Source organism: Dinoponera quadriceps, unplaced genomic scaffold (genome assembly GCF_001313825.1).
Source record: "Dinoponera quadriceps isolate SergipeBrazil2010 unplaced genomic scaffold, ASM131382v1 scaffold777, whole genome shotgun sequence".
Taxonomy (NCBI): Eukaryota; Metazoa; Arthropoda; class Insecta; order Hymenoptera; family Formicidae; genus Dinoponera; species Dinoponera quadriceps.
In genome coordinates this window covers 98,949-115,243 of record NW_014555488.1, presented here as the reverse complement: position 1 = coordinate 115,243, position 16,295 = coordinate 98,949, and the positions used below count along the sequence as shown (strand labels likewise).

General features: G+C 48.5%; 1 protein-coding gene across 2 annotated transcripts in view; it reads left to right on the top strand.

The window, feature by feature from the left end:
• Positions 1-14,961, top strand: part of LOC106744488 — a 43,990-nt gene extending 29,029 nt beyond the window's left edge. For both annotated transcript variants that reach the window (XM_014619318.1, XM_014619317.1), the window contains exons 3-4: positions 1,471-1,886; positions 13,123-14,961. In XM_014619318.1, coding sequence (XP_014474804.1) covers positions 1,471-1,886; positions 13,123-13,305 — 599 coding nt within the window. In that variant the 3' untranslated portion in view covers positions 13,306-14,961. The remainder of the gene's footprint in view (positions 1-1,470; positions 1,887-13,122) is intronic.
• Positions 14,962-16,295: the final 1,334 nt, after the last annotated feature.

Here is a 16,295-nt window from a genome sequence, read left to right as displayed (position 1 = left end):
ACGCCTCCTCTCTCTCTTTCCATCTGTCCGTCTGTCTGCCTGTCGCCGCGATTGTCGACTGTTGCGTATCATAGCATGACTAGCGAGAAAACTCGCAACTCCGTGCATAACAGACGTAACGCCTCGCGTCGAAGAAATTGCAAGGCGGGCAACGACGCGACTGCGAGATGCGAGTCTTGGCGTATATCGCATCCGCGACGTGCCGAGGAGAATATTCGTTACTTGGAATCTTTGCTCGCCGAAGTTTACTCGTTTTCTCGGGATGAAGCCCCCATTTTCGTGATTATTCGATTCCCGTGAATGCCGAAACTGCGAAGGGGGAGGAATCAGGATGTAAATTTTGAAGCGATCGTTGCTGCACATCGCGTTTCTTCTCTCGGTGCAGCTAACGAAAATAATCGTTCTCCGCAAGTGAGAAAGCAGCAGAGAGTGAGATAGGGATACGCTGAAAAATGAATTCAATTGAATCCACCCGACAATGGACAATCAATCGAGTTTTGGTTGAAGGAAACGGAATTTCCGGTTGTAAGAGTCGAACATGGTGCGTGGGGACTAGAAAATTTCGTTGTCATGACGACCAGAGTGTAAGCGACGGGCACGAGCGCATAGAGCTGGAAATACCGAGGAGAGTGACGTTTGACTCGCGTTCCTTCGTCGATTTTTCGCCGAGATACGGACGTCGAAGGACTTTTTTCGCGCAGCGCGCGCGCGGTGTCGCGCCGTCGACTTCACACCTCCCGCTTCGGGAGCGATGGCGCGCTCAGCTGAAAGGGAGCGGGGAGCGACATTGTCGAACGACTCGTTAACATCTCCATGTAGAAAAATCGTAGCGGCACGCGGCAAAGCGCGCTTCGAAAATTGGAACAGCTCCGTTTCCGACCGGGAAACGCTTCCTTATCTCTCGTCGGCTAATTTCGCGATATTAATTTAACGACCGAGTTTAACGCCTTGAATTTTTCAATCTGACTTAAATCTAAAATTTCCAATCCTATTTTTCCGTCGAAACCTAATGGGATTTTCCTGAAGGCTAGAAATAAGCCCGATTAAAAGTGTTATTTCGATATTGACACGAACGAATCGGAAAGATGTGAGACGAATTGCATTGCGGGAAACAATGTTTCGCTTGTCACAGCGTAAGAATGAATCATAATTCAATATTTATAATCTGCGTTTTAGTTCGCACATTTTCGTTTATAAGTTTCAATAGTATGAATCTTTAAGGACTTATATAAATCTTTAATTGCTCACGTTAAATCTATTTTTGATCTCTGAGTCTAATCTTTAAATTATTCAACTTAATTTTTCCATGAAAATTGATCGTTTTCTTTCGGGCAGCGAGAATTAAAACTGCAACGGTCACCGAGAAGAATTCTGTCCGCGACGAGCGGTAGCAGCTGAATACTATCAGATAAGAATATCTCATGTCGCAAAACTTGAATCTTGACGGAGATTTCACGTTTTGCTCCGTAGATCGGGCGCCTCGTCGATCCGGCGACTACGCCCGGCAGCACTTGGTGATCCTGATGCAGCCCAGCACGGAGGATCTGTCGAACCTGCCGCTACCCGACCTGGTGCAGTCGGCAGTGGACCAGCTGCCGCCGCCGTCGCCCCAGGTGACCGTCTCCGTCCCCAACAGCCCGATGAGAGACGCGACCTTCCAATTTCCCGAGAGTGGCGCACCGTTGCCGAGCCCAAGGCCACGACCACGTAGACGGCTCGCCTCGGAGAGCTCGGTCCTGGACAAGGGCCCGATCGAGGTGGTCTGCAGCAACGGCAGCACCTGCTGCTGCCACCTCGGCCACCAGACTCTCAACGAAAGGCAGTGGGCGAGCGTGGGCGCCAATCTCAGGAACATCGCCGGTGACTTCCACGCGTCCAAGACCAAGGTCAGTGCGAGCTCTCATCGTTATTACACGTTGATTCGCAGATTTATCGCACACAAACCGTAATCTCCTTACGCTTTAGTAAACAAATTTCTGCTAAATTTAACACGTTTCACACGTCCCAAACGGTCCCTGCACATTTTCGTGTTAATTTAACACAAGGCGAATATATTGGAAAATAACACAGATATTATGTCAAAAATCAGCACAAAATTAATACTCATAACGTGTTAGTCGACACTGAAGTATGAAATGTGTTATTTCAACATTCACACATGTTGAACATCGAGAGACTCAACGATACAAAATTTGTATTGAGATAACATAAATATATGAAATTAACACACGGTTAAAAATTTAATACAAAAATCTTTTAACAAAGCTCGATTTTGACGCGAAATGTTTTTTATGTACAATCAATAATCCGACACGGCATTAACGCCCACGAAATATTCAACGCGCGTCAAATAATATCGGGGCATTGTTCTTTTTAACGTCGTGTTACGCTCTTTGTAATTTTCCTAAGTACCCTTCTTCCTTCACTTTTTTCGCGGGGTCACGTCGTTAATTTCGCGATAGACACGCCGGCGTTATCATCGCTCTTCTACCCGCGCCATCGAGCCGCCGCCATCGACGCGCCGCACTGATGGCATAATACAAGAGCGTTTATGGTGAGAGGAGTACAGGTGTAAACCGCCTGGCATAAAAATTGCAGAGCGCGCGTTTCTCGCACGCACGGGAGCCATCGTGTAACTTTTCACTCCACGCGTCGCAATTTCATCTTCCCCATGAAGGCTTTTATTCGTCATAAAGCCACCCTCGTCGCGGGGTATTATAAAACGTAACGAATACGCGGGCGCAGCACGCGAGAGAAGTCCTGCGACGGGTGTTTAGCTTGAAAAATTCCACTCCCTCGCGGATAATAGCGCGTTCCTATTGCTTCATTTTGCGAATTACGCGCCACGGGCGACGAAATGGCGCGACACTGTAATCCCCCGAATAATTCGAAATAGCCCCAAGCCATTCGGAATCACTCGAAACGATCGGAAACTAGCCAAAAGCCGGCGCTTCCTCGTCAAGTCTGTCCATCTTACCGCTCCGAGACGCGTTCACGGAGCTTTCGTATCCGCCCGACACTGTCTATCTGTATCTACTCACCCGTCACAACGCTCGAGAATCGATCTCTCGGGCGCGCCCAGCTCTCTCGGATCCTCCTCACGATATCCCGGATTTAATAGCCCCCGCGAGTGATTTAACGCGCCCGGTTCTGGCTCTAGGTGTGTTTCCTCCTTAAGAAAGATAGAAACTACCGCGCTGGGGCGGGAGGAGGGGGGCCATAAACGCGAATTTAGTTATATCAGAGTACCGGCGCGAGGTCCCGCGGGCGCAATAAATATCGGCTCGCCACCGCCGAGACGTCTAGTATTGGCCCCCGTGTGTACGTCCCCGTGTGCCACTGGCACTTCATCAAAAGCCCCCCACCCCCGGCCAGTCTCTTGTGAGCGGAACGGCGGTCGTTCGATCAAATATGTATCGCCGACTGGCGGTGCGGTCCTTCGCCAGGATTTTACGACGGTTCCGCCTCGTGTTTGCGGTCGGAAGAAAGGAAGTGGCGATTGCCCGAGAGAGCGCGGTTCGAAACGAGAGAGTGTGGGCTGAGATAAATCGGTGAGATATTTCGAATGTGGAGGCACGCGAGCCGCGCGATGTCGTCATCCTCGAGATTAACGGCGGACGAAGCGCGCGCGTCCGCGCGATATTAGCGAATCAACCGCTCGATTCTCCCGCTCCTTTGGCGAGCCTAGAGGGGGAAAAAGATAGGTAGATAGATGCACTGAGAGAAAAAAATGTCTATGAGGAAGTATTGCGGTAAATATTGTTGCCATAAAATTTTGTGATGCCGCACCATAGTGAGATTGTGACTGAAAATATGACGTGTGTTGTAATCCTTAATATGTATGTCATTGTGCACACATTACTAAAGATTACAACACGCGTAATAATATCGATAATAATTCCGGTATAATCCAGCATTACAAACTGTTGTAGTAATTTTTACGACATTTTCTCCGTGTACAAAATAAAAAAATGTTTATTCGATTGGTTATTAATAACGTATTTATTTAAATCTCCAAATTCTTCTATTCAAGTAGAATAAGCAATTGCTTCCATCTACGGATTTGGAAAAGAATGTGTATTTTTCATCTGGAAACAATTTTTTCTCGTGTGAAGATACATATGTATTAGTATAAGTAAATGCGGTTGTAGTACTCACTGAATATTTTCTATTTTTTAAATATCTTTCCTCTCGATGCAGATAAATTGATCGTACGTTTTCTGCAAAAAATCTCCCCAAACGTAGGAACAGAAAATGAAATATTAATAGAAATTTTAACGCGAAATCCGAAAAACATTTATAATAAAGTTACACTTTTATATAGGTACTGATTCAGGCACTTTTTTGGTCATTAGAAATTCAAATAATGCAACGCAGAAAGAAAAAAAAAGAGAAAGAGTAGAAATGATTGTTCCCACGACTATATTTTCGCAGTCAAAGGGATCTTATATTTTTTGCAAACTACTCACATCTCTTGCCGAAAGACTAAACCGAAAGGCTAAGAAATTCGTCGCGGACGGCGATCTTCGTCAAGAGTTCGATCTGGAGAATGGTTTCCCGTTGTCTATCGTTATCGCGGCAAGTTTCCAATCATTTCCCCCCGACGGAGTTAGCAGATGTCTACTCTTTCGCGACCGAAGGGATCGTTGTAAAGGCCGATCGAATATTTATCGACGAGCGAGACAATTGTTCCTGGTTTCACGGCAACTCTCGTTTGCCGTCGTGGTTCGAAGGAAAGTGAACGGGCGGGAGTACGAGGGACATTAATAGGAAAAGGAAGAAGAAAAAGAGGCGGAAGAAGAGACGGGGAAGAGAAGGAAGGAGTAAGGACGAACAAGGTGGAAAGGGCGTTTCTCTTTTATTCCTCCTGGCTTTTATCCGCTTTAAAGCTCCGCCGGCGTGATACCCAATCCCGGAACGTCTAATTATTGCTGGTTAAGTGCCGGTAATTGAAGGGGGCGAACAGACCCGTGAAATTGAAGAAATCTCTCCGGCCGTAGGAGATCGGTTACCGATCGGAGAAGTGCCTCGGCTTCGGTAACTCGAGGAGCGAACGCGCCTCGTCGTTAAATACGAATCGCCGAGGATCTCCTTCGAACGGGGTCGCCTTCGCGCTTTCCTCCTCTTGTTTGCGCGCGCCCGGAGAAATTGAAATGTCAGATTAATACCACGGTGGCAACATCGCTGCTCGGGGCGCGTGTTCGGATACGTGCGCGGATCGTCTCGCGCGAAAATTGACGCCGAGGCGTTTTGACGTCGCGCCGTAAAAATGCGCGTCCCTCAATTTCCGCTTCTCGATTTCGGCCCTCTCCGTCTACCTCGCCCGTCGGGACAATTTCGCGGATTATGAACGGCGTTCCGTCTCCGGCCGGTCAGATTTGACGTGATACCTTCGGCTCGACGTTTCCTCGCACAACAGGTGCGCCATACGTCATCCCCGACGTGCTATTCGCGCCACGGGGCTCGCCGTGAATACATTATCGAGCGGGGTCGAGCTTCGCCGGCGAGATGCGGCTTCCCCGAACCTGCGAAATATGAGATATCGGTTTCCGAAGCGTCATTTTTTCAGTAATTTTACCGAACTTACCAGGACTTGTCTGGAACCCAAAGGCCATCGTAATCGCGTGAAATCTCGCGGTGCTGAAAAGTGAGGTGCCAACTTCACACCGGCGCTTTTTTTCGCGACCGAAGCTTCCGGGATACATCGACGATCGTAAGTCACGGAGACGATTTCCTCGTATCTCACTCTCTCCCTCTCCTCCCTTCTCTCTCTCTCTTTCTCTCGCCTTTCCCCACTCGTCACGGGAAACCACCGACCGCACGGTGCTTTACATATGCATGGAGAGTAAGCGAGCATGTAGCGGCTAAGTGGCCACATCCCCTTACGTGAAAGTTAAGTGGGCATGGCAGCACGAGCCGTGGCCACAGGCCGAGAAAATTATCTTCAATTATCTCGTGCAATCGGAGCCCCCTTCCTCCCCTCCTCCACCACCTCCTGCTCTGCCGTCGCTCGCTCCTTCTATCGCGGGCGAGAGATTCGTCCGTCTTGCTCTTTCGATTAGAGCCGCGAACGGGGCCGAGCGATCGTCACTCCTAACAGGCTCGGTAATCGAATATCCATGCGCGTTCTCGCCGCGTTTTCGTTGACCTCCGAACGGGAGGGTCGCACCTACCGCTAACCGATGTCTTTATGTAATGCAGAATTACGGGTGAGCGGGCGCTGACTGCGTAAANCGGCCGCCCCCCCCCCCCGGTCGTCTATCCATCGTTCGGGAAAACCTCGCGGGAGAGGTCGGGCGATTTTCCCGCCGCGGGAAAATTGATCGGTGCGCACGCCCTGTTCTCTTTGTCTTTCTTCAACTTCGAGATTGAAGTCGAATTAAAGTGACGTCATGTTTGAACATTTTACCGACCGAATATTGATTTTTTCCCCGCAAAGCTTACATTTTACCGATAGCACAGAATTGTAAGTTTTTACACAGTGAAAGTACGCGCGAAAATCAATCGGAGCATTGCTCAATATGTGCTCGGTATATCAATGAAAATGATTAAAGTCTCTAAGTGACATCTCTAGCTGTCAGTTGGCTGGATTAACTAGATTAGTTAGATTAGTTAGATATTGATCTGATACAGAAAGCTTGCAACTTGTATATATCTCGAACGTGTCGATATTCCAAGCAGGAAAAATTTCCGAGAATATTCTCACATATTTTCACGCTGGAAGGGGAATTCTCGGATACCCGATGATCCGGATTCGCTCCCGCGAGGCGTCGAAGTGGCGCATATCCGCATGGCGCGCGCGCGAGAAGCGGCGGAACGCGCACGCTCGCCTGACATTTATCTAGTTGTTTAAACGATCTGACCGACGCGCAAATTGATACATTAGTATACCCTCCTCGCGGTGAGATAACGGATCTCTCGCGATGGCGCAAGCCGGGGCCGCCAAGTCGAACAACCACCGCCGCCGCTAAAGGGGGACTGCTCGGCGCAAGAAAGCCGATATTTCTTCGGTCCGCGGCCGCACGCGAACCGCTTAACTCTCGTTTACGTCTTATTTTCACCTTCGCCTGTGCCCCGCGACGCACACTCTTCCAGTTATCCTCTCGCGGCTCCAACGCTACTGCGCGTAACCTGTGCGAATTTACAACTCTTTGTTATGCGGGGCGAAACCGCTCTCTTTGCGTCTCCCCCCTCCCTCCCGATGGAAGGAGTGCAACGCTTTAAAGAAACGAGAAAATTATTATCATGTCCGGACCGTTCCAGAGATTTCGCCCGGCGGCGCCCTGTTTATCCTGATAATTTATATAATATTCCCCACATACGTCCCATGTGTGTACATATGTGTGCCGGCGCGACGCGCATAATAATAATCCGCTCGATAAGCGGCGACCCGGCGAAAAATGGTGAAAGTCGCGCGAGTAATTTCCGCGATACACGACGGTAACGAGTACTATCTAGCTGCGCGCGCCTGGTTATCGCGCTCGTTCGTGATAATTAGCGACGATCGGTACTCGACCGCGCGTGAGAATAATAACGTGACGTAGTAAATGAGAGATTTATTCGTCTCCACGAGTCTCTCGGAAGCGCTCGCTCGATCCTCGTCGATCGAAAGAGAGAGATAACTAGATAGATAATAACGCTTATTATCATTCTAGAACTCTATCGAACTTTTCTGAGAATGTTCAACCAAAATTTAATCAATTCGTTAAGATATTTGCCTTGCATAGGCTAAATTAACCCAAAAGGAAATGTGGTCGCAATGAGAATTAGCGATATTAGACCTAAAAAAAAACTAAAACTTAAACTAAAAAGTCATGTATTTTACATAAATTTCGTTTAAATTTGAAAACGGAGAGAGAGAGAGAGAGAGAGAGAGAGAGAAGGAGAGATACTGAAAAAAGTGTTACCGTTCAAGTAATATTTATTTGATCCAAGAAAAATAGTTATTCAAATACTTGGCAAATACTTATTACAAGTAGAATTATAATTGACGACAATGTAATACGATATTTTCTTTGCATAAATAACAATTTACTTGTACATGTTAAAACAATTGCGAGAGATATTAAATTTATTAATATTAAGAGAATCTATTTTTAGAAAATATTTACTAGATCGAAAAGTAGAAATTTAAAACCATTAAGGTTTCTTCAATGGAAAAGAAGTATTACATAAATCCTGATAAACACTCTCTTAAATTTAGAACCATTTTACACTTACATCCGGTAATTCATTTACAAATTGAGGTATTACTGTCAAGTAACTATTCACTATAAGCTGTTGAAATACACTTAAATTGATCAAAGTATTATTATACTTGATTTAAGAGGCTGAAAAACAGATAATTACGGTCACTTGATTCTAGCACTTTTTATTTCTGCGTAGATAAGTGCGTTTATTATCGTTAAAGAAAGAGAGAAAGAAAAAGGGAGGAAGATAGATCGGCCGACGCTGTGGCGCGCGTTTTGTTTTCGCCTTCTTCGCGACTCACACTCTTTCGCTACCGGCGTATCGCCGCGCATCTCCCGGACAGATCCCCCCCGACGAGGGAGAGCGCGTCGCGGGCCCGCGCACACAAACGAGCGCCGACCGCAACTTCTGTTTTCCATCGGCTTTTTCTTACGTCCGCGGCAAAACCTTAGAGCGCACCGGGGCGATTGGCCGTTTCCACGGCAAACCGCGCAATTACGTTGCACAATAATCTATCTTGCCAGTAGTCGCGCGGCACGGCACGGTACGCGCGCGCTCGTAAGCTCTCTCTCTCTCTCTATCGCGCCGTTCCCGACGGCGGAACGAAGACGGGGATTACGACGTTCGTTTAATCGCTCGCATCGCGTTCTCCCGCGAAAGCCGCGAGCGCGCGTAATTGTTGGCGTTTCTTTTTTTATCTGCCGCCTTTTTGCCAGGCGATCGACAATTCGCGAGATAAATCGCCGCGGGCGCGGTTTCGTTGAGTGCCGATACTCGCCGGCGATTATCTCTCGCGCCGTTCGGCAAATTGATTTATTTTGGTGACCGTGCGAGGCAGCACACGAATTATTGTTCCGCGCGCTAATCGTTCTCGCGGCTTTTTTCTCGTTCCCTCTCTCCCTCTTTCTCTTTCTTGCTCTCTCGTTGCTTCGTCGGCGAATACTCGCGAATGGCTCACGAATGGCAGGCGAGCACGGTAAAGCGATATATTGATTTTCCTTCGCGTACATTGCGTTTTCGCAATGTAAATTGAGGAATCGGTCGCGGCTGGCTACGGCGGGCAATCACGGGGAAATTTGCATTTTACGATTCATCCGTTGTAAAACGGAGTGAGCGAGCGAGCGAACGGGCGAATGATCGTGTTGCGCGTCTCTTTTCCACGGTTTTGCTTTCTAATCCGTCCTAATGCGCTTCCATGCACCTTCGATTGTAGACGATGTTTTGCCGTCATTAACGACCGTTCTCTCGCCCTCTACCCCTTCCCTTCTTATCGAAATCGACGATCATGTATGTGCATTTCGGATTCTTCTTTGCTAATAACGAGTACACTGAAAACGAATGCCGGATTCGAATAAAACAATCATCGCAACACTCCTTGGTAAATTGGATCAAGTAAAATATCCTTGAAGTATAAATTATCCAAATAAAATCTATTTATTTAGTCCAAGTAAAATTGATTTAATCGAAATAAAAATTTGTTAAGGAGTATTCGAGTGAATATTATTGCTTGAATCCAATACTTCTTTCCGCGTACCGATGCGTGTCGTTTGACGAGAAAAAGGGGAAAAATGAAACAATTCGACTCGAGGTTTTCCCGCTCACACGTCAACGACGAAGTGGATATTGCTCAAACAGGCGTTTTCCGCCGCGCGCGCCACAGGGCAATAAAATATCCCGCCGATATCTCTCCGTGGCTTTTCATATGCGCCGAGGCACGTCGAGAGGCGTAGAGAGACATAGAGAAAGTCCATCTCGCGGTCGATTACGGACGCAGGTGGCCGGTCGCCAGTCGCGAGCGTTAAACGTTAACGAGCGAGGATAGTGCGCGCGCCCCCCTTCGCTTCTCCCCCGCGTGGAAAACTCGCCCTGCGAGATCAACGCGTGATTCTGCGGCGCGAAGAAGGGACACTATTAATTGACGAGCGAAACTCCCACGGGCGCACTCACGCCCTGCCACATAATTCTCCCTTAATGTGACGTTTTCGTCCACTTTTCTTATGCTCTTCCCCCGCCCCCTCCTGCCCCTCATGCTCTTCCGAGATAATCCCTCCTCTCGCGTCTCCTATACGCGCCGGCGAATCGAATGTTTTTCCCGTACGTGATTGCGAGAGAGCGTGCATTCCCTCTTCCCGGGGAAGCCGCGTGTGTATGTTCTCTCTCTCTTTTTCTCTCTTCTCTCCTCTTCTTTCTTCCTCTCTTCGCTCTCCCTTCGAGCTCCGAACGCTGACCAGATATTATGGTCGTCCCATAAAAGCCCGCCGCCTAGCCGGCGATTGGGCTTTCCCCGGGCGTTTATTATTGCGCGTCCGGTCACGCCGAGTGGATTAAGACGAGACGGGAATCGGAAGTCGCGCGAGATCGAGTGGAGATAGTGTCGGCGGGCGAGGGCGGACGGCGCGGGAGAGAAACAAAAGGAACCCTCCGGAGTTAATCGTCCCGTGTTGCGGGAGATCGTTCTTTCTCGCCGCGAGAGATTATTACCAGGCCGTCGTCAATCGAGATCCGCGATAATTTTCTGGGGCTCTGCCTGCCCCGACGAAATGGGTGCTTTGTGCGCTCATTATACCCCGATTTTTGCCGAGTGAAGTATGTCTAAGCGCGTATTCCGAAACAAGTGGATATCTAGACGTGCTCCGCGAAATATCCTTCTTAGATCCCGCGAAAACTGCCGATGAAAATGAACGAAATTCTCATTGATACACAGAAGAGAGAGTGCTAGAATCAAGTAAACGATTATCCTTTTTCAGCCTCTTAAATCAAGTAATATTTTCGTCAATTTAAGTTTATTTTAATATCTTGTAGTAAATACTTATTTGAACGCAGTAAACATTTGTAAACGAATTATTGTATGTAAATGTAAAATGGCTCTAAATTTAGAAGAGAATATTTACTAGAATTATGCGATATTTCAATTGAAGAAATCTACTGGTTTTGAGCTTCGATTTTCCGGTCCAGTAAATATTTTCCAAAAATAAATTCTAATTTTCTCAATATTATGAATTTAATATTTGTCATAATTCTTTTAATACACACGTAAATGTCTACTTATACGAAGGAAATATTATATTGTATATAGTCGATTATGCTTCTATTTCTAATAAATATTTGCCAAGAAGTGTTGGAGTAATTATTTTACTTGGGTCAAGTAATTATTACTCGAACGGCAGCACTTCTCTTTCAATATATCACATCACGAATGAACTCAATTAACAAATCAAAGAGAGAAATGCCGGCAACCCGAATCGAAATTTTGGTTTCACGTTAATCCTGCAGGTTGAATTTTTGAAAATTCAACGAAGAGTATAAAAAACTATACTGCCGTTTTCTCCATGTTAAAGAAGCACTCGTTCGAGAATTACCTCAAATATATTTTACTAGAATCTTTATTCTTTATTCCTAATTACAAAGTCACGATATATCAATTATATAACTGATTCAGCGGCGAATGGAAAATGACATAGAGTAACCATTTGTAGCATCAGGGTATAACAATATCCTGTAATATAATATCTTCCCGAGTGTTCGGCGGAATTTACAGGATGAACGCGGAGCCGAATTGAATTTCGCCTCGGGAAGGGTCGCCGCGCGCGTCCCTCGAAGGCGGAATCCTCTTTCGCGTAGCCGCGGCTAATGCACCGAATCATTATATCGGACTCGCGGATCCGAAGTAGCGCGAGTTAATTGGGTAATAAGTATCGTTCGTAAGTATCGTCCTAACGGGATTCCTTGTTGCGCGCGAACGATTCGTACGATTTCCCGGCACGAAAGAAGCCTCGCCGGCGGGAGACGCGGCCGACAACACCCGACAACACCGGTAGCCTGCGCCGGCAGCGGAATGGAAGTTAATTGGGTAATTAGTGTCGTTAATAAGCAGGCTTTAATTGAACTTTTTTCCCCCCTCTCCTCCCTTCTTTTCCCCGTTGTCGTAGCGAGCGGTTTGCGCGGTTCCTAAAGGAGACAGGGAATTAACTACCCGGGGTGGCGGGACATTGTAGACTTTAGCCGCGCGATTTTTTCCCCTCTACGACTCGTCGTCCTCGTCTCCGTGTAAATTCGCAGGGATAAGGGGGACTCGATAAAACGACCGTGTACCGCCTTTCCTCCTTTCTTCTTTCTTCTCTTTTTTTCTTTCTCGCCGGAGACTTAGCCGCAAACAAGACCGAGAGAAAGAGAGAGTGCCGGATCGTCGGTAATTCCGTCCAATTAGGACACTCCCAATTAGGAAACCCCTTAACCCCGCGCCCACCGGCGCGTTCGACCCCGTAGCACTCCCCGAGCTTCCCGGGTCTAGTCGCGGAGGACTTACGACAGGTCGCCGAATCTTGGCGAGAGTATCGAAGAAACTTGCTCCGCTCGCCGAGTCCCCTCGGACCGTCCGCTTTCGCGGAGAAACGCTCGAACGCGGCTTAAGTGCTCGTCTCAACTACCGCTATTACGAGTTCATTTCACTTGATTCTGCCGCTTTACATTTCGACGCGCGATTTTACACTCACACTTTCCGCAGACACTCGCGACATCGCAAAAATCCACACCATGCACAACACTTTGCCGTTTTGCCAGAGTTACGTTTCGACAAAATTAGCGACATTCAGGCCGGTGTTAAAGGTTGAAACTCGTCTTATGTGAAATAATCGCACTTTTAATTCAGAATGAGTTTCTCAATTGAATCTTATGATATATTTGACTTTGTATTTGTGAACGTTATTCAACTGAAAAACTCACATCTAATTCCGGACTCAGAGTATCTCGTTTGAGATAAGTTTTAAATTTCAATTTTCATCTTCATTTTTCTCAAAACGTACATGTGTGGGTTGGATCATTCTTGCATAAGTATAGAGCCAAGTAAGAACCATCAATACGAGCTTCAATCCCATCAGAATCGACCAAGAGAGACGATACTAAACGGACGGCGTTGCTTGTTTTTTTTTGCAGGACGCCGAAATCGAGAAGGCGCGGCTGCCGGTGATCGGCTCGGGCTTGTCGAGCGGTCACAACAGCAACTCGTCGTCCACCGACAGCCTGCTGTCGCTGCTGATCCCGGCACCGTTGCGCGAGACCCTCTGGGCAACGGTGGCCCTGTATCTCGGCTGGAGACTCGTCTCCCGCCTACGATAGACGCGCCGGTCTCGCCCAGCCGTCGTCCCGGATGACACCGGCGGTCCTGCGGCCCGATCAAGCGGCCGTGTCGGCACCCGGCACAACACGGCGTTTGGGAATTGTTAGAGGCGGCGGACCGCACGGACCGCCCATAAAACCACCGACTCCTTCTCCCGGGGTGATCCCCGGTGTTCCGGAATCCTCGAGCGGACGCGTCGGACGTCGTCGAGAGGAGAGTGGGAGGATCCACAGCCCGGGTCTCTCTTCGTGATCGAACGGCGGATTTCATCGAGGTAGAGGTAGAGAACAAGAAAGAGAGAGAGAGAGAGGGAGAGAAAGAGAGAAAGCGAGCGAGAAAGAGAGAGAGAACGCGCGCGCGCGTCGAAAGTCACGAGCCGTCTCTCTCGTTCGAACATCCACGACAACTCGGATTGTATTTTGTATAACCGTTTTTGTATCGTCGCTTGTCCGCCAGCCGCGGTGAGAATGCGCTCGGCCGACCACGATCGGTTCCCGAGGGACTGTCGGGATTGCTTGATGTCAAGTAAAAAGAAAAGCATTGCCGAGTACCGGTACCGGTCAGTCGCGATGATTGAAATGACGATGATCCGCGCGAATAATGGATTCTCGGTGATTCGACGAATCGAGAATCGTTCTAAGCGTGTTCCCTCGGGACGCGGGCGGTTTCGTGGAATTCACGCACGGGAGAGAAACCAGCGAGGTTTTGGAGAGAAAAGAAATTAACAAGGGGGATTAACGCCTAGATGTCCAGATGCGCGAAAGAACGTTTCTTTCAAAACAGTTTCGCGGTCGAGACTCACGGTTCGTCACGCGCTACCGAGCAAGTTTGCCGACTGTGATTGTCGCGCGGATGACGAAGCGAGGGTGGGCAACGACGGCGAAACGGCTAAGGCGGCAACATCGAAATCCACCGGGTGCATTCTCGCGCGAGAGCGCGACGGGCGGACGGGCAGGAGTTATCTCGAACGTGTAGCCGTTCGCGCCGGCAGTTCGCCCCGTGAATGATTTCTTCATAGGTGCGTAGGAGGTCGAAGGACGGGCTTGTAGTCTTAGGTGGGAGGTAACCCCCGACGGGGAAGGGGGTAGGGGCGAGAGTGACCGAATTGCGTATTACGCGGCGATCGGGCCGAGACACGAGGAGGAAGAGGTATTATTTAGGGGTGACGGGGGGAGCTAAGGACGAGATCCAAAGAGGATTAAACCCAATAATCAAATGATGATCTCATTACGGATAAATAAAGAGAATTAAATAAAGTAGTGTGATTACGGGAACGAGAGAGAAGGGCGGACCACCCACGCAGGCCCCTTTTATTCCCCGTCTTCTCTTCGCGCGTCCGTCCCTCTCTTGGTCTCGCCGGTAGAGAGAAAGAGAGAGAGAGAGAGAGAGAGAGAGATAGTCTTCGGTGTGTGCAACTTGTAGATAACGCGGTCTTTCCCGTCGACATGGCGGGCCGATTCTCGAGCTGGATTTTTTTTAACAACGTCGCACCGCAACGTTTCGCGAGGTGCGCTTTCGTTGGTGAGACACTTGGTCGGCGAGAAATCGAGAGAGCGAGAAGATGAAACGACGAAGCATTCTTTGCGAACTTTCTCACTCCTTCTCTCTGTCTCTTTTCGAAAGAGAGGAAGAGAGAGAGACACATTGGACTTCGTTGAAGAGGAAAGGGGTTCGATGGGGGGGGAGGGGGGGAGAAGTCGTCGCTAGACGGTCGAGAACGGACCTCGCAAGACGTCGCTACGGCGCCGACGGAATGTGTGTGTATATATAATATATATATATATATATATATATATATATATGTGTATATATATATACACATATATATACTGTAAAGAAAAAGACGTCGAGAGAGAGAGAGAGAGAGAGAGAGTGCGATGTGTATTCCAAAAAAGTTAAGAAATGATATAAAGGAGGGGGTAGGGAGACGAGCAAGGACGCGCAAGATGGAGACAGACAGAGAATCTGCGTGTGCGTGTGTATGCGTGTGTGCGCGTGTGTCTGTGTGAGTATGCGTGTGTATAGGGGATTTATCTAAAGTAATTACGTGAACACTCAGTAATAAGTCGACGTGTTAATAGTTAAAGTAGATAATCGATAGGCCGAGGATCGCGGCATCTTAATTGGCTAGCTGCGAGTCCCGTGGACAGTTTTCAAATGATCTCCGGTAGCTTAGCTATTAGTGGCGGCCCTGGTCACATGCAGGACGCCTTTCGCGGCACATCGGAAGGAGCACTTCTTCCTCTTTCCCCTGTGTCCTTTTTAATAACTCGTCTATATCTCCTCACCTTCTCTTTCTCTCCTTATTTCCCTCTCGTTTTTCTCGCTTGTCGGTGAAACCGTCTCTTGATTCACTCATTCCTCTTTTCTCTCTCTCGCTCTTTTTCACTATCTTTCTCTCTCTCTCTCTCTCTCTGCTCGCTATTCTCGTTCTTCCGCGCGATTCCCTCCGTATATCGCATCCCCGCTTCGCAATTGCGCTTCGCGTTTATCGACGGCGTCGACGGTTCTCTCCGCCGTCGCTCTGTTTGCGCACGACCTAACGTAATCTCCGATCTCGAACTTAGCGCGTATCTCGGCCGGTGCTCGGTCTCTCCTCTCGGTGTTTTTTCGCTCTCGTCCGCGCGATCCAGAGGGTCTCAATTTTCGCGGGCGAGCGGGATCGCCCTTTCTCATTTCGCGAGTTTTCTTAGGATTTTCTACGGCACGGCCACGGTGGACGACGGGGTTGGCCCGGCGAGCGAGGAGGGGCGGAACGTGTATATCTCGGGCTTTCTCGTTCGGTCGCAAACGGAGAGACCGAAATTGTCGGGGCTGCTGTCAGCCCGGTCGCAGTCCATCGTGTTTTCCCTTTGTCTCCCTATCGATAGGACCGTGACGTTCTCCGTCGAGATATTCCAGTGTATAGGACCATAGTATTTATTTATAGGCACATACACACACACACACACACATGCACACACACACACACATGCACACATACACACAG